Source organism: Macrobrachium rosenbergii, chromosome 4, assembly GCF_040412425.1.
Source record: "Macrobrachium rosenbergii isolate ZJJX-2024 chromosome 4, ASM4041242v1, whole genome shotgun sequence".
NCBI lineage: Eukaryota > Metazoa > Arthropoda > Malacostraca > Decapoda > Palaemonidae > Macrobrachium > Macrobrachium rosenbergii.
In genome coordinates this window covers 40933740-40961598 of record NC_089744.1, presented here as the reverse complement: position 1 = coordinate 40961598, position 27859 = coordinate 40933740, and the positions used below count along the sequence as shown (strand labels likewise).

The 27859-nt window shown below is 43.3% G+C and overlaps 1 protein-coding gene across 2 annotated transcripts in view; it reads right to left on the bottom strand.

Moving 5' to 3' along the window:
* LOC136833049 (methionine-R-sulfoxide reductase B1-like) overlaps window positions 1–27859 on the bottom strand; it is a 99967-nt gene that overhangs the window by 57245 nt on the left and 14863 nt on the right. Inside the window, exon 2 of one of the 2 annotated variants that reach the window (XM_067094705.1) lies at window positions 21888–22030. The exons of the other annotated variant lie outside the window; for it this stretch is intronic. Coding sequence (XP_066950806.1) covers window positions 21888–22030 — 143 coding nt within the window. The remainder of the gene's footprint in view (window positions 1–21887; window positions 22031–27859) is intronic. 2 annotated transcript variants of the gene reach the window in all.

Genomic DNA, 27859 nt, shown 5'->3' with positions numbered 1-27859 from the left:
TCAATTGCTATGTCTAGTTGTTCTGCAGGGAAGAGAGAAGGGGAGTTCAAAACATCCCCATTTCTCAAGGCTATGAATCCATGCTGATATATCTTGAAACCTTGGAAAGGGCTGCATCGCTTCTTTTCAGCATAAGGTTAACCCAAATATTAGCATTTAAATGGGTCAGGTAAGAAATAGCTTTACCACCTGACTGTAAAAGCCTAATAAAAGGGGCACTGTCTTCCGAATCATCTAGTGCAGAGGAAGATATCTTGACCACCGCCGTAGACCATACGTCTAACCAAGTCACCGTCTGAAAAGCAGAAGAGTTTCGACTCCAAGGTAGCAACCTTTTGATGAGTAAGGGAAGGACCTTCCAACCCAACTTGATGTAGGGTCAATCCAGAACCCAAACAAACTAGGTCATCTGGGTTAATCTGTCTAGGGTGCAAAGCCACATTAGGTGTTGCATAAAACATTCTATGTCAAGGCAGTGGAGGGGGTAGAAGTTTAAATGATCTAGTAGACTGAAGCGAATTATCATGCCCGGAGGCGAGATAATTCAAAAGGCTTTAAGGACAGAATCTGCATGATTCGAGCATGGCAGCTCAATAGAAGCCTTTAAATCCTACTTACGACTGAGTCAAGCCTCTATACCTGCAGGGACATCCAAAAAAGTTGTTACTGCTTCCTGAGAAAGATTACTGTACTCACAAATGAGTTCAATAACCTCAGCATCGTAGTAATATATTCTTGGTTCTCTACATCTTTCACCCCCTGGTCATGAGGATCTACTCTATCTGTTGGATTAGACGACTGTGGGACATCTTTATTAATAACTGGGGCATAAGCCCCTTCAGGTTCTAAAACTCTTATGGGGGCTTGGTAGCCCGACGATGACGATGGTAATCATGCCTGAGGGTCGTCTTGTTCGCAAAAGTGCGCGGCAGAATCTTACGGCTGTGCATCCGTGACGTCACGTCCCTGGCTGAGTGAACTTAAATGATGATCCTGATTCCTTCCAAGAGATCGTGAACTTGAGAGCCATCGAGATGCCGATGAAGGAGGTTGTACAGTACAGGCAGTCCTCGGTTTACGACGGGGGTTCCGTTCCCACACCGCGTCGTAAACCGAAAATCGTTGTAAGCCGAAAGATCGTTGAAAATCGTCAAAGATCCAGAGAAAACCTTACTTTTAAGGCTTTTGGTGCATTGAAAACGATGTAAACTGCATTTTTATTGAGTTTTTCATAAAAAAAAAACTCCAAATTTTATTATTCTGCCGTTTTGGAGCCATATTTCTTCCGTCGGACCAGCATAAACTGGGTCATAAACTGGGAAATGGTAGAACTTCTGAAGACTTCTCTACATGGGATTTCTTAACAGGAGCCTTGTCCTCCTTCCTATGAACACGAACAGGGGGATCAGGGGAAGACGACACTACTGTAGATTTTCATTCCGTTGATTTTTGCTTGGAGACATCTACCAAGGGACGAGAAGCTGCTGGACGTGATGCACCCCATCAGAGACATGGCTTTGAGCAGGAGCAGGAGATCCACATCCGTGGTCGGACGATGACGGAGATGGAGAGATAGAGATGGTTCTAGGTCTTCTTAAACAAGGAGCAGCGACGAAGTCTTTAACCCTCCAATGTCTAATGGGGGAGGGCCAGACGGGAGAAGATGATGACAAAGACAAAGAAGAGGAGGAAGAAGGTAAGGAAGGAGAAGGCAGAGACAGAGATCTGCAAAGCTGCTTCTTTAAAACACGACCATACTTCTCTCGGAAAACAATGTCAACTCTGTCAACCACTGCTCGAACGAGAACGTCAGAAGATGGAGCGGGAGTAGAAGTTGCCATCGCTGGAGAAGGCCTGAAACTCTGAACAGGAACCAAAGGTCTATGCAGGCGAATGAGGAGAGCTGCTGAACTGGGAACTGTCAAGGCAGACGAGCTGGGAATGAGAACAGGAGTAACCACTGCAGCCGCCATCTCACAACACTAGGCAGAGTACTCCAAAGGTCAGCCTGGAACCGAAGCTAAGGGGAGAGCAGCAGGGCTAGCAAATGTCGAGGCGGTTGACACAGGAACGCAAGAGGACAGAAAATGGGATAACAGGCCACCCAAGATTGGTACATGCTCCTCGAAGGCTTAGAGAAACCCAGATGCCAGCCGTCTTCTGAGCCTCCGATCCTGAAATAGAACAATATGATGCTGCCTCCTCCCTCACCGGGGGAAACTTCCCCCCACCCCAAGAGAGTGGGGCAGCAACAGAGATACCATCTCTTGACCCCTTTCCTGAAACAAACTTCCAAAGACGAATCTATGGAAGAATGGGAAGGGGTAAAATCTTTCAAGGAAGAAGAGGCAACTGGAGGAAGACTGGACAAGGAAGAGGAACAAGGAGGAGCCTCAGAAGCAGCCATTGGAGGAGGAGAAAACCCTTCCAAGATGGTGCCTCCAACTTCCTCCTCTACTGCCTCTTCTTGGCAAAAATCCTCCACTGCTCCGCTGGCCAAGAACAACATTCAGAACAGGAATTAGTAATATTACACACATTAGCTCTGCACCTATTGTAAGTAGAGTAGGGATCAGTCTCAAAAGATGCAAGAAAACATGAACAAGGAAAGCCACCAACTCCTGGACATTTCCTCTGAGGCTTAGGAACGGGGGGCCGAGTTGAGTTATGGGTTTGGATTATCAATGCAACACAAAAACACACGAAAAGCACTAATGCACAAACACACAGAATAGGACTACAGTGTTTCACAACACAAAAGGCAAACCAAAGGAGGAAACGGGCAAGGAAAAATTGACTTCTGGAAGGATGGGCAGCAGCACGTCCTTCTAGCAGGATGATACAGAAGAAACTGAATGCGTCACGGTGCTCTCACGTTATGGGAGGTGGGCTGATGCTTCCTCTCATCCGACTGGCTGAACCCCATTGCCACCAACACCTTGTTCTACAATTCTATGTGTTTTTTACCGGTTTCTAGCTGGCACTAGAAGATTTTATCCTCGTGTTAAGACCTAGGTTTGTTCCTCATATGAACAACTAATAATTAACAGTTTTTTCTAGCTTTCAAAAAACTTGTGTAACAAAACATGGTACATTATTTTTTTTGCACTCATCTGAAACAATACACTTTAGTATATTAAAGTGAAACTGTACATGGTATAAAAAGTTCAAGCTAGTCACCTTGATTATGCAAAAATCCATTCAGTAAGAGTTAACCATTGTAAAAGCTTGCATACAATAAAATACAAATCAAAGAATAAAAATGCCTAAAATAGACCAAGGGACATAATGAAATCTTTCATGCATAACTACCAGTGTTAAGAAACAAAGTCTAGGAATCAAGTTAAGAAAAAGCTATGTATCTTGGAATCAAGCCAAAATAAAAATTTACAAAATACAACTCTTACATCCACTGCATGAATTTATTTACACAGAAGACAAACCTGGATTAAGTCCAACTTTTAGTTGTTCATATAGTGCATGAACCTCTTATTTTACTTTTGCTTAAAAGGACGCTGCAATACTGTACTAGTGAAAAGAATTCCTAGTTCATTCTCTCAGATTTTTCCTTGCCATTAGAAGTCCTGTAACTAACAACTGTATCATATCATTTGCAGCTCAGCTTGCAAAGTATGCTGTTCATTTAGCCATTTTCTCTTATTCCATCTCTTCATCTTTCTATACAACTCAACCAAATAAATAGTACTACAAAAGTCTACTTCAGTGTCGATGAAAAAAAAAAATTAAAGCCAAACTTTGTGGAATACTTTAAGGTTACTTTAAGTGGATGTCTTCATGATTTTTGCTGTAGTTAGCATCTCTTTAATATATTTGCTAGCAGAGTATATTGCATATATTCTGCAAACCTTTTTTGAAGGTATGATAATTTTTTGTGCAAAAGATTTTGTAGTGAAGCATTTCCCTTACCTCATTTATGCATATCACACATTGTTCTTGTTCCTAATCATAATTATTATACTGTACTTTGTTCCTAATCACTACAGTACTAATTACCTGTACCATACTATGCTCATAATTTTGATTTACATATCTGCAAACAGATGGCAAACAATGTGACCAATCTGTTGGTGCCATAGGGTTGGACCCGCAAGTGCAGGGAGAAAAACATGGTGTTACTCTGCTACTAAGAACAAAATAACCTCCAATAGTAACAAAAATGGGAAGCACAATCTGGGTTCCCATCTACTTTTTCTTGATAGTTGGGTGATCCTTCCTCAGCTATCCAGAAATAACTTACAAGCTAAAAATTCATACCTTATGACCACAACTCCAAAGGTGAGCTACTGCAGATTGTCAAGAACATAGTGGTCAAGTTCATGGGGAGGCCATCACTCCACCTAAAATTTCTCTTTTTATGGTCAAAGAAGACAGTAGTCACCATAACTACAAAACATAATGCTGTTAGCCAGCTTTACTTACTTCAGAAAAAATATCCCAAAGTGACTATCCCCTGCTCATTCCAGTTGAGGTCACCTGTCAGATTTCCAAAATTCCTTATCTATGGATGTGGTCATCCCAGTTGGATAGGTTGTCTTTCTGAGGCATTCCTGTTTTCAATTATGAGATGGCATTTATTTTAATAAGAGTATATCTACTCATCACTCATACATGTTTTTCTCAGTCTCCCACACTCCCAACCAGAATTGTGATCTGCAACAGTCAGTTAAATATTTAGATTAAGTGATATACTGAATTTTTTAAGACATGCATCCACACCATTCCCTCAGTATCTAGGCTTCCTCTCTCTCTGAAGCCACAACATACTACCATCCCTAATAACTCTAAATTTGCAAAACTATGCCAGGTAATCATGGGTATTGAGGAACTGTGTTCAGATCGAAAACGCAGGCCAATACAAATTACGTCCGAATCACTGAGGTATTACTACAGGTTTTTTATAATCTCCAAGGCATTTGGATGTTGAAGACCAATGACTGACTTGAGCCCTATCTGAATGGAGACCGTTAACTAAGTCACTAAGACTGATTCAATGTAAATCCAAAATATACTTTCGGTTATGTGAGAAAAGACTGACTTCCATTTCAGAGCCCTATACTTCTGTCATTCCATAACACATGTACTGATAAGTAATGGCAGACATTGCTGTCTTAGCATCTTCCAAGAGATTTAGTGTACAGCAAAACCTGAAAGACTGGCTGCTTACTAACAAATGAAAAATTACGATCAACATCCCACCATACATTTTATCAGTTTTAGGAAAGACATTGGAATGGAAAAACCAAACCAGCAAGACCCAACATAGACAACATGGAGATTCTCACATCTGCCAACCTGTCTTTTGGAGATGCAGACATCACTACGAGGTACTAACAGTTTTTGCAATTGACAACCCCTGTCTGCAGATTATCTGCACTGCTCCCTGCCTTTTACTTCTCATCTACTCCTTTTAGTTTCTTCCTGCTTATCTGTCCAAATGCCTTAGGTTTACCTTACTTTAGTTTTCTATATTAAACAACAAATATTTCAGATATGTACCACACATTTCTAAAAAATAGCTTAGCAGTTCTATCAAACTACCACATAAGGATAAGCAGTTTTGAAGATCCTTATGCAAAATTTGGTGCCCCAAGAGGATATGGTGCCCAAGAGGGAGACAGAGTGGGTCTTTCAACTGTTAATTTCTGTGAATTGGCTGGAAGTTCATTTACTATAAAAGTCAAAATGTACTTAGTACTCCAGTAACTGATTGCTGTACTAAATAATATATACTGAATGCTATAATGATTGAAAGACATCAAAAGTGAAAGATTAAGTTTAACATGAGACATTTGATTAGGATAAAAAAGAAAGCCTGATGTCTATTGTACTGACCTTAAACACTGATTTTTTGGCCTTCAATATATGAATATGATAAAAAATGCATAAATCCCTCAAAACTCTAACACCTTACATATTAATAAGAAAAAGGATGAAGTTTTCATCTCCACTGTTTAAATAATATAAATGAATACACACCACTAAAAAGAGCTAGCCTCCAGATATGGTACTAAACTGAAAACCTAGCCATATTCTGTTGCATACAACAATTAGTGTTGAAAAATCTGCCAAAACAAATAATTAGCATGAACTTAAGCCTCAGACTTAAACAGGGAAGAATGGTTTTCATCTCTTCTGAGACATCCTTCATATTTGGAACTAAGAAGTCTTCCTATGCTAAACCCTGTACATACTTACCCGGCAGATATATACTTAGCTATAGTCTCCGACGTTCCCGACAGAATGGTAGGTCAGGTGATCAACCATACCCGCCGCTGGGTGGCGGGAATAGGAACCATTCCCGTTTTCTAATCAGATTTTCTCTTCCACCTGTCTCCTGAGGGGAGGCTGGGCGGGCCATCAATCGTATATATCTGCCGGGTAAGTATGTACAAAACTTTATTTTATCATAAAAATATCATTTTTGTACATGCAACTTACCCGTCAGATATATACTTAGCTGAATGGCACCCTTGGAGGAGGGCAAGAGACAGAAAATAACTAAAAACGGGAAACAACATATGTTGTAGGATAAACAAAAACCATGGTTCTTACCTGATTGGGCAGAAGACTTCATGGATACTGTCTATGAGTCTGCTTGCCTCAGGAGCTTCAGCGAGGATGTGACCTGTGACTGACAGCCCTTCTGGATCGTGCCAATGGGGATGACCCACTAACATGGCAGAGCCTATAGGATCGTGTCAAAGGGGCTGACCCACTTACATGACCGAGCCTACACCTGAATCATATCAATGGGGGCTATCCTCTTACATGACAGAGCTAGGTGTCCATAAAAATTACAAGGAACATGACAACCAATCCCGACCACCTGACCAATCCTAACCTTGTTAGTGATAAGAATTGAAAGGGGGAAGCATAATTCCATCACCCTCTTTCAACCAACCATAAAAACACACACCACCAAGCCTTAAAAACAACTAAATTAACTAAACTAAATAGGATTGGATTCAGCTCCCTGTCCCAGCACCGAATCCGCAGATACGTATGCTCCTAGAGAGAAGCACTTATCATACGTTACTCTAATATCTCGTAAGTAATGAGATGCGAACGTTGAATTACACCTCCAATAAGTTGCCTCTATAATAGACTGGAGAGACAACGTCTTGTGAAAAGCCAAGGATGTAGCAATGGCTCTCACTTCGTGTGCTTTCACTCTAAGGAGCTTAAAGTGCTCATCCTCACACGAGATATGCGCTTCCTTGATGACGTCCTTAATAAAAAAGGACAGCGCATTCTTTGAGATCGCTCGTGAAGGATTCCTGACAGAGCACCAAAGACTTTCAACCGATCCTCCCAGTAATTTCTTCTTTTCTAAGTAGAATTTAAGGCTCCTGACAGGGCATAGAGTCCTCTCCAACTCATGTCCCGTCACAGAAGAAAGACCTTTTAATTCAAAGGTTCTTGGCCACGGTTTAGAAGGATTCTCATTCTTCGCTAGAAAGAATGGTTTAAAGGAGCATATAGCCGAACCTTCCTTAAAACCAACTTTGCTGTCTAAGGCTTGTATTTCACTTATTCTCTTAGCTGAGGCAAGGGCAAAGAGGAAAAGTGACTTCCTGGTGAGATCCCTGAAGGAAGCTTGATGAGGAGGTTCAATTTTTAGACATTAAGAATTTCAAAACTATGTCTAGATTCCAACTGGGAGGTTTCAAGTCATGAATTTTGACGTTTCAAAAGACCTTATAAGGTCATGAAGGTCTTTGTTTTCAGAGATATTCAGATCTCTGTGTCTGAAAACTGAAGATAACATACTCCTGTATCCTTTAATTGTGGATACAGCGAGGTTGCAATGTTCCCTCAGGAAGATAAGGAAATCAGCAATGTTTGTCACAGAGGTACTGGAAGAGGATATCTTATTGGTCCTGCACCATCTTCTAAAGACCTCCCACTTCGACTGGTAGACGCGAAGGGTTGAGGATCTCCTGGCTCTTGCAATAGCCTTTGCAGCTTTGTGCGAAAAACCCTTCGCTCTGACCAGACCTTCGATAGTCTGAAGGCAGTTAGACTGAGAGCGGGAGATTCTTGTGGAATCTGTTGAAGTGGGGCTGTTTGAGAAGATCGTTCCTGTGTGGAAGCGATCTTGGAAAATCTACTATCCATTCCAGTACCTCTGTGAACCAATCTTGAGCTGGCCAAAACGGAGCTACCAGGGTCAGTCTCGCGCCTTCGATGATGCAAACTTTCTTACCACTTCTCCCAGATCTTGAATGGGGAAAAGCATACCCGTCTAATCCTGTCCATTCTAGGAGAAGACTGTCTATTGCAACTGCTCTCGGGTCCGATATCGGAGAGCAGTAGTTTTCAGCCTTGCATTCCAGTGGGTTGCAAAGGGTCGATATTCGGCCTTCCCCACAGGTTCCACAGTCTTTCATGCAGACTTCTGAATGGAGAGTCCACTCTGTGGGAAGGACCTGATCCTTCCTGCTGAGAAGGTCGGCCCTCACATTCCTCTCTCCCTGTACAAATCTGGTGAGGAGTCTGATCTTCCTCTCCTGAGCCCATAACAGCAACGTTTTTGCCGTTTCGTAAAGGGAGAAGGAGTGTGTTCCTCCCTGTTTCCTTATATAAGCCAGGGCAGTAGTGTTGTCTGAGTTCACTTGGACTACTTGTCCTGAGACAAGGAACTCGAACTTGATGAGAGCCAAATGAACTGCTGATAGCTCTTTCTTGTTGATGTGCCAGTTCACCTGGTCTCCCTCCCAGGTGCCTGACACTTCTCTCGACCCTAGTGTTGCCCCCATCCCGACTCCGAGGCGTCTGAGAACAACACTAGGTAGGGCTCGGTAACTGAAGAGACAGTCTTTGTTTAATTTTTTCGGGTCTAACCACCAGTTGAGATCCTCTTTTATCTTGTCCGAAATTTGGAACAAAGTTGCTAAGTCCTGAGACTTCTGGTCCCATCTCTCCTTTAGGTAGAACTGAAGAGGTCTCAGATGAAGTTTTCCCAAGGAGACGAACTGTTCCAGCGAGGAAATGGTCCCCAGCAGACTCATCCACTCCCTCGCTGAACAATGTTTTCTCCTTAGAAAAACTGTCACCTTTTCTATGCAGCGATCTATTCTCTCTTGGGATGGAAAGGCTAGAAAATCCCGAGAATCCATCAGAATCCCCAGGTAAACAATGCTCTGCTGCGGAACAACCTGGGATTTCTGTAGGTTTACTAATAGTCCAGGGACTGTGTCAGATTTAGGTGATCGACAAGTACTCCAGACAACTGTCCTTTGATTGAGCTCGAATCAGCCAATCGTCGAGATACATTGATATCCTCACTCCCTCTAAGTGAAGCCAGCGTGCCACATTCCTTAAGATGCCCGTGAACACTTGTGGGGCCGTCGAAAGACCAAGCACAGGGACCTGAATTGAAAAACTTTTCCCCGAATCACGAACCTCAGGAACTTTCTTGACGAGGGATGAATGGGAATGTGGAAGTAAGCGTCCTGCAGGTCCAGGAGACCATCCAATCCCCTGGACGAAGAGCTGCAAGAACCGAAGAGGTAGTTTCCATTTGAACTTCGTCTTGATTACGAAGAAATTCAGGGCGCTTACATCCAGAACCGGTCTCCAACCCCGAGGATTTCGGAACCAGAAAAAGACGGTTGTAAAACCCGGGGAATGGAGGTCTTGAACCGGTTCTATTGCTTCCTTTTCTAACATTTGTTCCACTGCTAGAAAAAGAGCCTGGTTCTTGATGGGATCCCTGTAGCTGGCGGATAACTCCCTGGGAGTTGATGTTAAAGGAGGACTTTCCTGAAGGGGATAAGGTAGCCTCTTCTTAAAATGGAGAGGGACCAGTCGTCCGCCCCTCTCTGTGCCCAGACCTCGGCGAAATTGTAGCAGTCTGGCACCCACTGTCGTCTGGAGTACTCGTTCTTCATTTGGTCCTTCTGATAGGACGAGAGGAAGACCTTCCTCTTCTCTCTGGTCTTTTGCTCCTGAAGGAGGATCTGACGAAGGGACCACCTCGAAAGGGCTCCTGAAAGGGAGCCTTCTCCTTCTTGGCGAAAGGGACAGCAGGTCTGATCCTTTCGATGACTGGGCCAAAGATCCTGTGTCGCCTTTCAGATAAAGAGCGAGAAATCTCCTTCACCAAAATTTTGAGGAAAAAGGTGAGGAGAAAAAGGAGCAAACAGAAGAGAGGATCTCTGAAGAGGAGACACAGACTTCGTGAGGAAAGAGCTGAATACTGACCTCTTCTTCAGAATAGCAGCTCCGAATAAGGCAGCGACTTCCAGAACCGTCCCTCACTGCTTTGTCCAAACAAGACAAAACACTCACAAAGTCATCCATACACAGGAATTCGGGATCCCGAGTCCTGTTGGCCAAAGCTCCAAGAGACCAATCCATAAAGTTGAAGACCTCCACAACTCTAAAAAGACCCTTGAGGAGATGGTCCATTTCACTCATTCCCAAGTCGCCTTCGCTGAAGAAAGAGAAAAAGTCTCCTGGAGGAGTCAACCAGATTAGAAAAATCTGCGTCTGCTGATGGGGGAGCCCCAAACCCCATAGGCTCCTTGGTCTCATACCACATTCCTGATTTTTCCCAAAAGTTTCAAAGGAGGAAAAGAGAAAACCGTCTTGCTTGCATCCTTCTTAGATTGCATCCACTCCCCGACTCCTTTAAAGGCCTTCCTCATCGAATCGTCGTAGGGCGCATCTTGACAAACGAAGAGGGTCTAGTTGACTTGGTGCTGTCCCACAAAGATCCCGGAGAAGGAGGGGCAGCATGACAAAGAGAATCTCCAAACTCCTGAATCAGAAAACCGAAGCCAACCGTTTGTAATCCGAAACTCCAGCGTCCTTAGGAGAATCCTCTCTCTGAAACTTCTCCAAAGCAGCAGGCGGAGAGGAAGGCTTAAGAAGAAGAAGAGCGCCTATCAGGAGAAGCGAGCCTGGAAGGAGAAGCACTCCTGTCCAACGAAGAGCGCCTACCAGGAGAATGGCGCCTGACCCGGACGGGCGCCTGACAGGAGAGGGGTCCTGTCCACTGATGAGAGCTTCCAGGAGAGGAGGCCCTAAAACGAGGGCGCTTGGTAGGAGAGCGGTGTCTGCCGGAAGGAGGGAGCTTGGAAGACTTGAAGACGCGCGACAACAGGCGAAAGGTTCAAAGCTTTCTTCATGCCAAAAGGGAGAAGTACAGTGAGGCGGCGCGTGCGCCTGGGAGGCGCTTCTGGAAGGAGAAAGGCGCTCCGATGACGCGCCTGGAAGAAGTGCGCCTGCTGGGAGACTGGCGCCTGCCTGTTCGCGCCTGAGAGAGCGTCTCTACGAGACGAAGAAAACTTGCTGGAGAAGGAAGCTTGGCAGGAGAAGAGCGACGAGTTGAAGAGAGAGCTTCCTGGAACTCTTGAGGAAGAAAGTCATCCTTCCTACGAGAGAGGAGTCCTTTGCAAGAGATCCAACAAGCGCCGATAACTGCTCCTGGAGGCCGATCAAAATCTTCTTCTTCGAAATCCTTCACCCCTGCTGGAGAGGAGGAGGGGATCTACGAGCTCTCTTCCTGACAATAGGAGAATCCTCCGGGAAGCGCTCAGGGCTCGAGTCCAAAAGCTCTACTCTAGGAGCCTTCCAGGATCTCTTCAGAGGGCGCGACTCCTCAGCCGAACTCCAACCACGCCTCGGAGAAGACGCGTCAGACGACGAAACACTTCTTCAGGATGCCTTTTCTATGGCGATCCAAGGCAGCCTGGGACGCAACAACAGGATCTGCCGAAGGGACGCCTGATCGTTGGGGATGCTCTACATCCTCCCTGCGGCTTTCGACATTCCTCCTCCACTGGTCCTGGGAGTTTGGAAGAGGTCTAGGCCTAGGAGCAATGCGGAGCCGATCAGACGCCCCCTCCACTACACTGGGGACACTGCACATATCACTGTCACTCTTACCTTCCTTCATCGCACGCAGTTGCGATTTCATCCTAAGAAGTTCCGCTTTCATCGCAGCCATTTCAGAGGACGAATCCACAGGTTCGATGAAGGGAGAAGGGGCTGAAACCAAAGGATTAGGAGAGTCTACTGTGTTAATTTCTAAATCATGCTCAGCAGAGCGAGACCTACTCGAGCTTCTGGAGGAAGCCTTCCTAACTCTATCCTTTTCAAGCTTCTTCAGATAAGAAGTCAAAACCTTCCATTCTTGATCAGACAATTTCTCACACTCCTTGCACCTATTGTCCAAAGAACAATCATTCCCCTACACCTCATACATACAGTGTGAGGGTCTCACAAGCTTTCGGCAACCTCACCTTACATTCTTGCCTAGCACACACACGAAACACAGGCGAAACATTAACGTCAGACATCTTAATGAACAATCCAAAAGCAAATCCAAAAACAGTCCACAATAGCGTATGCCAAACCAAAGATCCAATACGTCACCAAAATCAGGCCAAAAAGATCCTCAGCAAGCGAGAAAACGAAAATCAAAGCAGGAGGAACCAACAACAGATGTTGCCGGAACCAGCGACAGAGAAAATCTGATTAGAAAACGGGAATGGTTCCTATTCCCGCCACCCAGCGGCGGGTATGGTTGATCACCTGACCTACCTGTGCGTGTGCCGCGAGTTTTGAAATTCTGTCGGGAACGTCGGAGACTATAGCTAAGTATATATCTGACGGGTAAGTTGCATGTAATAGAAAATTCATTAGATTTCTTGTCCTTTCTACCAGAGAATATGCTCCTACTTTCATACATTACCTCAGATCAAGAAAAACACCTCTCACACAATCACTGGCCTTGTATTGCTAAAAGAAAAGTATGGGTCTATCTCTTCAAAGGCAGTGAATTTTTCATAAGGATTACTTTCAACCCAGGAAAAGAAAAGCTTCATGATTAGCAAAGCTAAAGAGCTTCATGAGTAACAAGGCAACACACACACAAACAAACACAAAACTAATGTAACTTTAGCAATAATACCAGATGAGCACACTTGGGGAACTCATAGCCATTCAGCAAATATCTCTTACTTTAGAAACAATTAGGAAAAGCAAATTGGCTTATCAGATAAGGCCTAGTTGAAATTAACTGTGCTATCCCTACAAGAAACCCAATACTTTATACAGACCTCTCCAAAATCATTATAAACGAACAATTTACCTAATTAGTTATACCCAGTTGAGAGAAGTAATACTAATTATTAACATAACAATTTAAATCACATAACCTTGTCTAGCTTGAGATCATCTATTTACTCTGTTAAGTGGGTTACACCACATTACCTGCCTAAGGAATGTTAATTTTTATGACTGGCCTAGGGCTGTAAAACAACACACCAGGGTAACTACCAACAACTATGCTTTCACCTAATCATGCAGATCTTAACTGCAATGATGAGGGAAATGAGGAAAAAAGTTGAAGAGCAAAGCTATGGAGAGGCAAAGCCCGAGGGATGAGCACAATCTATGAGGTATGTACCTAACAAGAAGATATACAGTCAGCACGGGTGATAGTTGCAATATATGGACGTTTGCAAACATTACCTGCACTTCTGACTATCGCCCTAAAACCTGGGTTAAAAAATCAACTGGGAGAAATGAACTAGTTGGACACTACAGTCAGTCACTTGCAAAGTACTGGGTATCAACTTTTGATTTTACAACAGACTCACAGCTTTTTCTTCTACTATTGTCCTTGCATTAAGGCTCATATTACTTTTAAAAACATGTATAGGCCTTGCACAAGCACTGAAAATATAATTAAAGTAATAGAATGCTTTAAAGTGGGTTTAACAATAAAAGAAATCGCAGCACAAACTGGCACGAAAGAACAAACGGTCTATCAGTTGGCAAAACTCGAGGCTGGAGGCCAGAAAGAATTACCCTTGCATCTAATGGCGACTGGGAATCCCCCAAAGATAAATATGTGAAAATTAGCTCTTATAAAGAGGGAGTTAGACCTTGATCCTACACTAACAACAAAAAAAACTAAAAAAAAAATACCATAAGTATATGGAAAATACAGGAAAACATACAAAAATGACAAATTTTGAATTAATTTGTATTTTTCCTAACATACAAACCCGAGGTCTTTACATATGGATAACTTTTGGCAAAGCTGGAAAGTCCAGCCGTTAAACTTTTGCAAGGCGGTTATGGTAACAATTACCTATGGTAGGGGTGCAAGTACCACCCACCCAACCGGTATGCATTCAATCTCTTCACTTTATCTTTTGGCCCAGGTAAAAGAATGCGAGATGGTAAGATGTGGGACTTTTATGTCAAGACCTCAAGTTTGTATATTAGGAAAAATAAAAATTAATTAAAAATTTGTCATTTGTTCCTACACGAATACAAACCCTTGGTCTTTACATATGGAAACTTACTACAGGCAGTCCCCGGTTATTGGCAATCTGGTGTTATGGCGCCTGTCTAGTGACGATGATAACTGGATTTTCGGCACTGATATGTGCTGATCTCCAGTTACTGGTGCCTGTCCCCAGTTATCGGTGCTGATCCCCAATTATCGGAGCTGATCCACAATTATCGGTGCTGATCCCCACTTATTGGCGGCGCCGATAGCCAGGGATTGGCGCTATTAATGCCAATGGTTTTTGGTTTTTTTCGCCACCAGTTGGGAATATGGAACAAGACTGATACTCCTCACAGGAGTAGTGTATCACTTTTCAAGGAAAACAAAAATGTATAAGGCACCCTTCCTTGACTGAAAAAAAGTGTTTAGAACTTAAGTCTCCAGATCAGATGGTAGATATATCTATTCAGACAAGAAATTAAGGTACCCATCAATATGTGTCTGATATCATTCCTTTTTCCTTTAGCTAGAGAGAGGAAGGGTATGCCACTGAAAGATACATTTGTGCACAAAACAAAATGTTATATCAGTCAGAATATTTCAGTCATGTGTATACTACAGGTCCAACATCTGATAGGTCTTATCCTCTTACCTATCTTGGTAGAGAAGAAAGCAACTAGAAAAGGAGATCAGGGTCTCAATCAATTCCACTGTCCTTATCAGAAAGATCTCATCGATACTGGAAGTGAAAGTGGTTTACATAGCTAAGAACCATTGTTCAAAATACCATGAACATAATTCTTCTTGTGTATTAAAATCTAGTGGTAGAAACTGATAAGGGAAAGTAGGCATGATCAATCAGTTCACGATGCCAAAGAAGTGGAACTCTGTACCTGTGCATGGGCATAGATTCCGGTGATGGAACTTGTCTTGACATACTCCCTCATCCTGGAATGGGTCTGACTGATGTCTGTGCTGAGCATGCTACTGCAACCCCATTCATTGGCACTATATACAGAGATAATGATAGGATAACCCCAGGGGATGTCTTATGATAAGATGTTTGAGCAGATTTCTGCATGATGAAGAACTCTACTGTCAACTTGTGACTGTCACCGATTATTTTCACCATCGACAGAGATGTCCTAGTACTGTCAAAGGAATGTGCATTGTCAACAGAGGAGACGTCCTATGAGGAGATCCCCTATGATGACATAAGTTCAGTAAGCTACTCAGAAGAGGAGTTGCCCTGTGTTGATAGGACACCCTCCTTTAACTTGACTAAGGAACCACCATGGTGCCGTTCTTGAGCAATGTTACATAAAGCTTAAAGACTGATCTAAAAGCTTGTATGAACAAGAACAACTAGGATATTGATTCACAAAACAGTCCGGTCAGACTAGGATAGATAAGGGTAGGCTAAGATTGGAATTGTATCCAACCTAACCTAACCCAATCCAAAACTCCTGAAGAACGAGAAAATCATCTCCTTGCAGAAGTCACGAACCTGAAAAACATACTCTGGGATATTGAAGAGCAGGTTTGATAAAGATAGGTTCAAACTAGGTAGGCTATGCTAAGAACTCAACTACTTAGGCTTAGGCTAAGTAAGTCACCAAACCTAATCCCACTAAGTTCTTGAGGAACAGGAGAAATTTCCTGTTCTGTCCTTAGCCAAGAACTCACCTGCATCAAGCCAATTCCAGAGTATGATGGGCCTATTCTTCAAAACCGTCTATAGGTAGAGAAGAGAGGAAAAAGGGAAAGAAAAGAGACCAGTCATCTCGCTCATTCCCTCTTCCACACTATCATCTTAGGCAAGATACAAACTGTCCCACCAGGGGCACTGGATGAGCTACACAATTTGCTGAGCAGCCACCATCGGACCCCAGGAAAAAGTGTCCAAGGACCTGTGGGGAAAGTCCTTCAGGTAGAAGGAAGTGAAAGCGGTCTGACGAAGCCAAGAACCAGTATTCAAAATCCTATGAACAGACAAGTTCTTCTTAAATGCCAGAGAGGAAATTATTCCTCCGATGTCATGTAGGCTAGGCTAAGGACTAAACTACTTAGCCTAATCCCACTAACTTCATGAGGAACAGGAGATATTTCCTCATCTGTCCTCAGCCAAGAAAGTCCAGAGGTGTTCTCAAATCCTTTCTTGAGCTTAGAAGAGCTTCAACAGCAGTAGGAGCAATCACAGGTGGGGATTTAATCTTCAAAATTATTATATGAAATACTATTGAACTCAAGAATGAGATCAATAACCACTTCTTAAGAAGAAAAAATCTACTCTTCAAATCCTCCATTTCCTATGGTGAAGGAAAACACCATAAGGAAGAGAGAGAGAGAGAGAGAGAGAGAGAGAGAGAGAGAGAGAGAGAGAGAGAGAGAGAGAGAGAGAGAGAGAGAGAGAGAGAGAGAGAGAGAGAGAGAGAGAGAGAGAGAGAGAGAGAGAGAGAGAGAGAGAGAGAGAGTCCTGATTGGAAACAGAAGACCTCTTCTCACATGAAGGACTCCTCCATTCCTCACTCTTGACGAGTCACAGCCTCGGAATCGTGAAGACTTATGTCCATGGATGTGTTAGGAGTCACATCCTCGAATGGACTTGATAAGAGTCACAACCATGGACAAGGGCAAACAGCCGTCTCTGACGGCCATGGTTGTGACTCACACAGCCATGAACAGAATGAGCATGGCCGTGGCCTTTATTCGGACGACTGTGGAAGTAATTCGGGGGCCGTGGACGTGATTCAGATGGTTGTGGATGTGATTCGGCACCATTGTAGATGTCCACTGAATTGTATCTATGCTCTTTGCTCAACAGAGTGAATGAGGCAGTGAACGGATGGGAAACAGTGCTTCAGCGTGGCATGGATGTAGGCCATCCCATTCTCTTCTCAACCTTTCACTTGAGCGAGGTCGATGGTCCATTCCGAGACATGCCATCTTGAAACAACTTCCACACCCCCCCTAGGCAACGCCATACATTTGCGCTGTCATGTCCAAACACATGAGGCGACCGACTGGGATGAAACAACTGCATGTACATGTATGTCTTCATGGACCTGGACTTGCAACAGGGCACGGTCGTGAAAGCATGAACGAAGATCAGAGGGCCTTCTGGAAGAGCAAGGAAAGACGGTGACTAATGTCACGATGTTCGAACATCGAGTCGATATCCTGGGGTGGAAACACATCTATGGTCATGCAGAATCACTCATGTATATCAAGGGAAAGTGCATCATTACTTTGGCTGGATGTCCTTGAACATGGGAAGACAAACGTAGAACCTGGTCTTATCCGTGGAAATCTGGAACTATGGTGACCAAGTCACGAACGTGCAAGCGTCGAGGTGACAAAGCCTATGCTGGAAACAGGTCCCAAACATCCAGAATCTATCACATCCAACGAAGGAAACTGCATCAATTCTACCACTGGAACATCATCTAGAATCTCCATGGCTGCTTCTATCTTGAACCACCTGGTGAGAATCGTTGGCTCAGAGTTCTGAAGAAAACCGAGTGTCCTGACTCGGTAGAGTCACGTACAGGATACTGAGTCACGTACAGGATGAATGCCAGTTGCTCTCTCTACCCGAGTGTCTGTAGAAACACGGGTGGAGGAGATACTAGTTTGGGAAATGTTCCTGGAACTAGTATCGGTGACACAGGTTACCTCTTCAACTTGCCGTATACAAGGAAACCATGTACCTGGTGCTCTGTGTAGCAGGGTCTCGGAGAGAAACCCACAACACGAAGAAACCCTAGTCTGTAGACGAGGAAGATCACTGAAAGAAGAAGGCGAAGATGATGATGGTGAAAGGATTCTCTTCTTCGACTTCTACTGCAACCGGAGAGCCTCACCACAGTACACGTATGTGTTAAGAAACAGCGAAGAATTCACAAAAAAACTCCACCGCCAAGCCGTTCAATTAAATCTATGTTGGAGGAATCGGTTGATGACATCTTTAGAACCAGCCATGATGTCACAATCCCATCTGTGGCGTCACAGGAGCAGACGACTCTTACCAAAGCAGAAATTACTGCGTGTAAGAGCGGGAATAATCATATATTCTAATAAAATTGAGTGATAATATAAGTTTATTTCATATATATATGACAAAAGAGCAACCAAAGTGAAAGGCATCGGATGACAAAACATCGGAAGGGAGACGAGAAGCCACAGAAGTAGACGAATGCTACATTGGAGAAGCAGTCAGTCTATGATTGGTACCCCTGAGTGACGATGTAAACTGCGCATCTGAGCCTGGAGAAGAAGAACAAAACAGTGTTGCCCCCACCGGCCCAGTCACCACATAGATGGGGCTCACAGGCTCTGAAAGGAACACGCTGCCACAGGTCTGGCTTGGTTCTAAACTTCCACCACAGAAGTAACGAGTTGGACGAGGTACACCAATATGTGATGTGGCAACCCTGGGAAAGCGAACAGGATCTGAGTGGAACACGCCACCGTCCGACTTCAAGGCAAACAGAGGGGCTGACACCTGTCACGCAAGAAGAAGACGGAAGTGCAGAAGTAAAACAAGTTCTGAACTGTAGGGCCTGAAAAGAAAAATACAGTATGCCTTCCCACTCAGGAAGTAAAGAAATATATTTATCTAAGGGAAGGGAGTGACTTGTATGACTCACACACAACGGGAGAGAGACAAGATGGTAAATTCTGACTGGCCCTGAGCATGTAGTCGGGACCAACGCAACCGTAAAACTTGAGCCATTAACATTCGTCTTGAGGGAGTGGAGGAAAACTTGCTGTGTTAAGTAAGACGAATCCCCACACGAAACCCTCGGCTGCAACACGAACCCATTACGTCTTGATATACACTATTTGAAAGACTAAAACATTACCACACTCCCAGAAATTGTGTAGCTGAATCAAAACACTGTGTCTAGAAAAGATCATAATTAAACACACACCTAGAAGAAGGTGTTTGACAAACAACAATGATATAAAGGGAGAAAAACTCCACACCTAAGCTCACTAAGCAGCATGAGTAAGTAAATATATCAATATTTCAAATTACAAAACAAAATATAAACCGAGGAAAAATGGCCGAATGGCAGGACAGAGAAGAAAAGCACGTCTTGCTGACAGTGTGGCCAAAAGTAAACTGAAGAGATTAAATGGAAACCGGTTGGGTGGGCAGCACTTCTGCTCCTACCATAGGTAACTGTTACCGTAACCGCCTTGCAAAAGTTTAACGGCAGGACTTTCCAGCTTCGCCGAAAGTTATCCATATGTAAAGACCAAGGGTTTGTATTTGTGTAGATGGTTGTCATGTAAGAAAGTAAAAGCCAAACCAGAACCTGCTGTAACTCTATCCCAGTTAAAGAAAAGGAAGAATTTTACCATTAAATATAAGAATTGGACACAGCAGCAGTGGAGGGCTGTAGTTTGGACTGATGAGAGCATGTTTCTTGTTAGTGGCACGAAGGGGAAATGTGTGTAGGTGCCGAGAGGGGCTAATAGGTCGGAATCCAAGTACACAGCTCGTATTGAGAAACACCCAGCCTCTCTCATGGCATGGGGGAGTTTTGCTTTTAGCAGTAAAGGGAAGCTTATCATCCTACTTAAAGGTTAGACACTTACTAAGGAGTGTATTTAAGGTTATTAAAGAACAATTTGGCTGACGTTTCGCCGCAACTAGAGCAGAGATCCTTCAGCAAGTTGGGCACCTTGCCATACTGCAAAAGTTATAAAGAAGTGGCTTGCTGATAGTGAAATCAACTACATTGAAGACTGGCCAGGTAACTCACCAGACATCAATCCAAGTGAGAACCTTTGGGCCATAATAAAAGGAAAGTTACGTAACAAGGACACTTCAACAGTAGAGAAATCGGAAGCAGAACTATGCCTCGCCTGGGAGAACATCGACCCTTCAATCTTGGAAAACCTTGCTGATGACGTCCCTAAACGTTTGAGAGAGATCCGAAAGCAAACGGGAATCCCATGAACAAATAACTGAATGTTTGGTTATTATTCACACTTCGATATAATTTTGTTTTATGTATCTTTTTCTGAAAAAATAAATGCTTATGTTTGGTTTAATACTTTTTATTTTCAAACTTTTTATTATGAATTGCAACTATCACCCATACTGACTGTACAGTAATTCTCCTTTCAAGAATATCAATTTCTCAGGGCTAATCACTGGAAAGTTAGCAATAGGCAATATAATATTCATTCATGAACAAACACCAGCTATTATATCACCCCCTGAACTGATTAGCATGAGTATCATTCTTTCTATCTGCTGCAATTTGCAGAAAACCAGGAGTTAATGTATATTTTATCACACTCAATATCAGACTAAAAAACGATAGGCACCCTGTTTTATTCTAGAGCAAGAACAACTCTATTACAACTTATTACACCAGGCAACACTTATTTCTCTAAGTACTTTACAGCAGTTGCCAGGGTTATCACTAATATTGCAGCATTACCAGTCTCCAATTGTTTTTTTAAATTTTCAAACTAAATGAAAGGCTAATTTCAGAGCAGTATTAGGCTAAACTGCTGTTCTGCAAATTGACAATTCTAGGTAACAGGAGTCTTACTTTATGAATATAAGCTGGCTAACCACAGAGGTATGACAACTGTTTGAGGGATTTTTGTATTATTTCATAGGCTATATATGGCAATAATACAAGTGCAAACTCACTCACTCACTCAAAGTCATTCTGTCTGGCAATAACTGACTGGTTTTGGAGCAGTAACCTGCAGGTTCTGGGAGTAAATTTACAACATCTAACTGTTCAACATTAATAAAAGCCATTTTTTTTGTTGCTGAATGCTGCATTTTCTTTCAATTTTTCATTACATTAGCTGTCTTGAATTACCTACAAATTTCCTAAACTGGAGAGGGAACATTACAATAAAATAATACAAATTCATGATCCCTACACAGTTCACTCTTTATTTATCAAATAAAGATAAATTCCCTACATTAAAAGTTTGGTTGAGTACCTGATTTGGGAAGAGGTTATGAAAATGTTCAAATCTTAAAAACAAAAATGAAATTTTTTACACCCAAGATCCTTGGAATGAGATTACAGCAACCCGAGAAGAAGCCTACTCTCAAATCTTTTCAACATCACTGAACTAAAACCAACTAAGCTAACATGAGCAACAAGCAGTCACCACAAAATGGATAACGATGGCTGGCTATCAAAAGAAGTTTTCAACCTATTACTATAGTACAATATCTCCAGTGACCAGCAAAATAGAACTTCTAAATCTTTGGTTTCTGCCAATCAGACTTTTCTTAGAGATTTGCAAGTCTTCTACTCTGTACTCTAATAAGGAAAATTTTTATTTCTAAGTGCAGCTTTAAAAATATCAAAATCATTTCAAAATAGGGCTTTTATTACTCATTGTACAGTGTAGTGATTCCTCCAAATCTTTGGTTGCCTCTTACCACCAAGTATTTAAATTCACCTTAAAATAATTTCAGTCTGAACACTGCAGAAGTGGATGAAAGAGAATATCTTTGTATTATGAACAAAATATAATGAAAATGGCAGTACTGTAAGCCTGTTGAGATATAACTAGTATATATTTCTAACCATGCCCATGCCATTTTCCAAACAATTACCTTGTAGGCAAGTTTACTTTCTCTCCTTTTATGAACAGAGTCATTTTTTAATGTTCGAACAAATGCTGGCCAAGGACTATTATGCTTGTATTTCATCTTACTAGAAAACAATTCATTGTTGCATTTACGACAAACATATACACCTGAAAAAGAAAACTGATTTTAAATTTGAATAACTCTTTGGACCCTCCAGGCTTCAACAAGTCCAAATCAGGAGCTTGAGCTTTCACAAAACACCAATGGTTTAAAAACTCTTGCAAAAGCTTTCTAACAAAAAAAAATAAAAGTAAATATTTCTAAACATACCAATGTAAATTAATTTGCTACATAAAAACCTATAACATTTAGCCACTATGTCATGAAATATTCCTCACGAGGTACCTCACATACCCAGTAAGGGCTAGTAGGTCTTAGTTGCTAAATAATCTGATTTTTCCATGAGGCAAGCCTTAAAAAATTGGAATGTGGAATATGGATGTCAGCCATTAATTATAAGTTATATGGGTTTGAATTGAAAATATAAATTTTCATAAATTTATTATTTGGATACTTACCTATTGTTAAAGTTAGCTTATATCTCCACGCCGATAGGTACCAGCATTCAAACAAAAGATCGAATGGCTGCCTGGATGACTGTCTAGTTCACCTGTTCTCCACCAAGTATGTTTTGAATGTTTTAGCTCTTATGAGAATTCTCCTTGATAGACCACTAAATTGTGAGGAGGCTGGGTGGGGTCTACTTTCACAGTAGGTGAATCTTACCTGTTGTTACAGTTACTGATTCCCACATTTAGTGCAGCAGATAATTGCATATTTCATAAGAATCGTTCAGATAGTGAAACAAGCATGAAATTTTGCACAAGTGCTCTTTAAAGTTCCCTCTATCAGAAAAGGGCTGGCCACGCAAAAAAATTTAATATGTATGCCAAATTCCAAGATGGCGCCAGTGCATCGACAGATTTTGGCTAATTTTTCACTAGAATGGCATGTATTTGCTTCTAGCAATATGGTAAAGCTCTTCCATACTATTTCTTGTGAATATTATGTTTCTGTAGCTTCCCAGTACAGTTTACCTTTAAATATGGGGGCTATATGGCTGCCAAGAAAAAGGTAGAAACAATAATTATAATGAGAAATAATGCCCGTTCAACAATTATCGTTTTAAGCATGGATCTTGGTTTCTGTGGTTTTAGATCCTAATGAGGCCATCTCTTTCGAATAACTCATCAATTTTGAAGGAAAATTAATAAATGTAAAAGAGTGTATGTCTGCACACAACCAGGGCACACTGGTGACATCACTGCTGTGTAACTCAGCATGGGGTTCAGTGCCAGCTAATCCAGCTTTACTAATCCTGTAGTCTTAGACTAGTAGTTGTAGTATAGTTTAGTTTAGTGTCCCAAATGCTTTCTAACAGCCCCAGACCAGCTATAGTTAGATAGCCGCACCTGAATAGACAGGATGCCAGCGCCGGAGAGCCGAGCCAAGGGTATGGGGCTGTACATGATGGTTCATGTACTTACCCGGATGGTGTACAGATCACACGGGACTTAAATGGCACTGGATGAATGATCGGGCTAGGTGTAGGAGACCAACCTAGTTGAATCCCATACAGGAATGTGTGCTTTGTTTAAGGTGGTAAAAGGATAACCCCTCGGCCTTAATCAAAAGTGAAATCATGGCAGAATGTGATGCCAATCCAATATTGAGCAGTAGAAAAACAAACTGGAGTTTGTGTTGTCTTTGTCAGAAGGACAAAGAGGTGAGCACTTGACATCACCTCCAAGTCATCATGTCCTAGACCATGATGGGTACACAATGCTGGCAAGGAACATTCCCATGTTCAGTGAAATTAATGAAATGCCACTGATAATGGATCCAGCAAGGCTGGATGAAGGTGATGGCATAGAGGCCACTCTCAGGAAAAAATGCAGCAAAATACCATGTGAACTGTCGCTTGTTGTTTAACAACACTAAACTGGACCGTGCAAGAAAGCGACAATCCAATGACCAGACCAGCAACACTGAGACTAGTCGTGCAAAACTGCGCCGAACCAGTCATGACAATGAAGTTTGCATTTTCTGTGAGAAAGTGGCACCTGCATCTGATCTCAGACAGGCTAGTACTAAGGGCCTTGACTTGAAATTGCGTGAATGTGCAGAGATACTTAGTGATGGCAAGCTCCTTGCTAAGTTGACTGGGTGGGGATGTCATTGCACAGGAGTTTAAGTATCACCATGCCTGTCTTTGTGCCCTCTACAACAGAAAAAGGTCCTACCTGAGGAGCCTTGAGAAAGACCAAGGTAGCACTGAGTCAGAATCAGATGTGTATCCACTAGTTCTGTCAGAACTGATGACATACATTGTTGAAAACAACCTTTGTTCAGATGATCCAGTCACATTTCGGCTGGCAGATATTTGCCACCTCTACCAACAACGTCTGGAACAATTAGGTGTAGAGTCACCAAGTGTAAATTCCACGAGACTCAAAGACAAACTTCTGGCAGAAATTCCAGAACTTGAGGCTCATAAATCTGGCAGAGATGTATTACTTGCATTTCAAAAGGATGTGGGAAAAGCACTTGCTCAATCATCTGATCTTTCAGAGGCAGTTATCATTGCTAAAGCAGCAAATATTCTCAGAAAGTCTATACTTGATCATCAGTCACGGTTTGATGGCACATTTTCTGAGGCTTGTGTACGAAATTCTGTGCCTCCTCTCCTGCTCCAGTTTGTAGGGATGGTTGAGCATGGGGCTGACATCAAGTCACAGTTACGATTTGGAGCATCAAAGTCAGACCAGGCCATTGCACAGCTCATGCAGTTCAACTGCTACTCCCGATACAAAGAGGAGCAACAACTCATAGACACTCCAAAGACAGAGAAACACCATTCCCAGTCTACATGGGACTCTCAGTCTATGCCAAAACCAGGAAGAGAAACCTGGTTGAAATGCTACATCAGTATGGCCTCAGTATCTCTTATGACAGAGTACTGGAGGTCTCTGCACAGTTAGGAGATGCCACAGTTAGCAAATATGTGGAGGAGGGTGTGGTCTGTCCCCAGTACTGCGAAAAGGGTTGTTCACCACTGCAGTGATGGACAACATCGACCACAACCCATCTGCAACTACTGCCACTACCTCCTTCCATGGAACTAGCATCTCCATATTTCAGCACCCCACCAAGGAGAACACTGGACAGGAAAGACAGCAACTAAAGTTTGCACCTGAGAAAGTGAGGTCGGTGCCTGAATTGCGGACACATTCACAAACATCTCACCAGCTTCCTTTCAAACAAAGAACCCTGTGCCACCAAACACTGCAATACCAAAGCCACCCACAGATATCTTGGGGCCACAGCTTGCACTGCAGTATCAGTGGCTAGACAAGGTCATAGTCACCCAGGAAATAGATGATGCAGTGAATCTGACGTGGTCAGCTCATCACGCTTCAATGAAGAGAAGCCCAGAATTTGAAGTAACCATAACTTCATTGCTTCCTCTCCTGCGTGATCAGGCTCATTCTGTTGCTACGATCAAACACGTGATGCAGAAAGTGCAGGATGTCACTGATTTTCTGAACCCCGGCCAGATACCCATAATCACAGCTGATCAGCCAATCTATGCCGTAGCAAAGCAGGTGCAGTGGCAGTGGCCTGATCAGTATGGCGAAGACAAGTATCTGGTAATGTTTGGTGGTCTGCACATTGAGATGGCAGCAATGACATCTCTTGGTACTCTTCTTCATGGCAGTGGTTGGACAGGAGCTCTGGTGGAGGCAGGAGTTGCTTCATCTGGAACTGCAGAATCCTTCCTGTCAGCTGCCAGTGTAACCAGGACACGGCAGATGCACCAGGTTACAGCCTCTAGTTTGTACAAACTCCTGAGGACAGCATACACTGACTACTGTGCTGAGAAAGCAAACAACAATGAGCAGGCATTAGAGTTTGAGGAGTGGTGTGACCTTTCAAGACAGCAGAGTCCACAGTTCCACTTCTGGCACATGGTGTTGTCTATGGAACTTGTGATATTCCTACTGATCAGGTCCTTCCGTGAGGCCAATTTTGTCCTCTACTGCCAGGCATTGCATGAGCTGATACCCTACTTCTTTCCAACAATAATACAAACTATGCTCGTTGGCTGCCTATTCACCTCAGGGACATGCTTACCCTAGAGAGTTCACACCCAGAGTTGCACAAGGAGTTCAAGGCTGGCAACTTTGTTGTGCACAAGACCAGTCGCCAGTTCTCAGCAATGGCTCTTGACCAAGCTCATGAGCAGACCAATGCCTTTATAAAGGCTGATGGCGGAGCCATTGGGCTGACTGAAGATCCGTCAGCACTCAGAAGATGGATGGTGGCTGGCCCAGAGATCATCCGCTTGGTGTCTGCATACGAAACAGAGGTTCAAAGTAAGGAGTCTAATGAGCAGACAACACACCATGAACAAACACCTCATGCGCAGAAGACATTCTTGGAGAGAGTCAGCAAGCTGTCATTGGCTTTGCAACACTTGGGAAGTCCTTTTCAGGAAGAGAGCCAGGATCTGTATTCCATTGACAACAAAGACATTGCCCACCCCAGCTCAGCAGAAACTTCTACAGACACACCTTGACAGAGGCCGCACTAAATTTCAGAAGTTTTCAGACTCTTTGGCAAACAATGCAGTCTCCTTTCTATGAGCCGATAAAGAAGAACAGAACTGACTTCTTCAGGCAAGAAGCTGCTCCTGTAGAACAGTCAAAGCAGAAACTTCTGAAGGAGGATTGCCAGCTTTTCTCAAAGCTATTTATATCCTGTCAGAGCCGTGAATGTGATCTGCAGGAATTCTTCCAGCACGAGAATCAAACATTCCCAGCTTCCTTAGTGAGGGTGGTAGGCTGTACACATGTCAGAAGTCTCAGCTGACCTCGGTCCTGGAGAGTCATGTTACACTAGAAGACAAAGAACCAAAGACTGATGTCCTCATTGTAGATGGATCAGCTTTGGTCCATGCCTTGCCACCAAAGAAAGGAAAGACCTTTGAGGGCTATGCACTTTGCGACTTCTTGCCTGTGATACAATCCTATAGCAGCAAGTACACATCATCACATCTTGTATTTGATGTATACAATACATCCAGCCTCAAAGCTGAGACCAGGTTCCAACGTGGTCAAGGAGGAAGGCGCAAGGTGACAGACAAGAACACAATTCCATCCAACTGGCGCAATTTCCTAAGACACGATGCCAACAAGACAGAGTTGTTCCAGTTCCTGGCAGACAAAGTTGCCCAGATGTCTGCCACAAATGTTGTCATTGCCACGAAAGGGTCTGTTGTCCTCAGCACTCATGAGGCTAGTCTTCAGGGACTGGAAAAGTGTTCATGAGGAAGCTGACACCCGCATCTTTCTCCATGCCAAATATGCCACAGAACATGGAGCCAAGACCATCACGGTTAAAGCAAATGACACAGATGTTCTTGTCGTTTGCAGTCAGTGCTTTCTCCACTCTCCACAATCTAGGGCTAGAGAAGCTATGGGTGGCATTTGGCCAAGGCCAGAGCCTGCGCTGGATTGCTGTGCATGACCTGTGCAACTCTCTGGGCCAGGAGAAGGTGAATGGCATGCTCTTCTTCCATGCTTCACAGGCTGTGATACAGTGTCAGCCTTCCGAGCAAGGGCAAGAAGACCGCCTGGCAGACATGGAACATCTTTCCAGAGGCCTCCACTGTGTTCTCCAAACTGAGTCACTACCCTCTCAGAGTGGAAGAGAGTGACCTGAAGGTCCTGGAGAGGTTTGTCATACTTATGTATGAAAGATCCAGCACTGCTGGCACTGTGGATGAGGCTAGACTTGATATGTTTGCCAGAAAACAAAGGGCATATGAGGCCATTCCACCAACCAGGGGAGCTCTCCTCCAACACACCAAGCGTGCTGCGTACCAGGCTGGTTGTGTGTGGGGCAGGCCACCCAGTGTCAGCCACAGCCAGAGA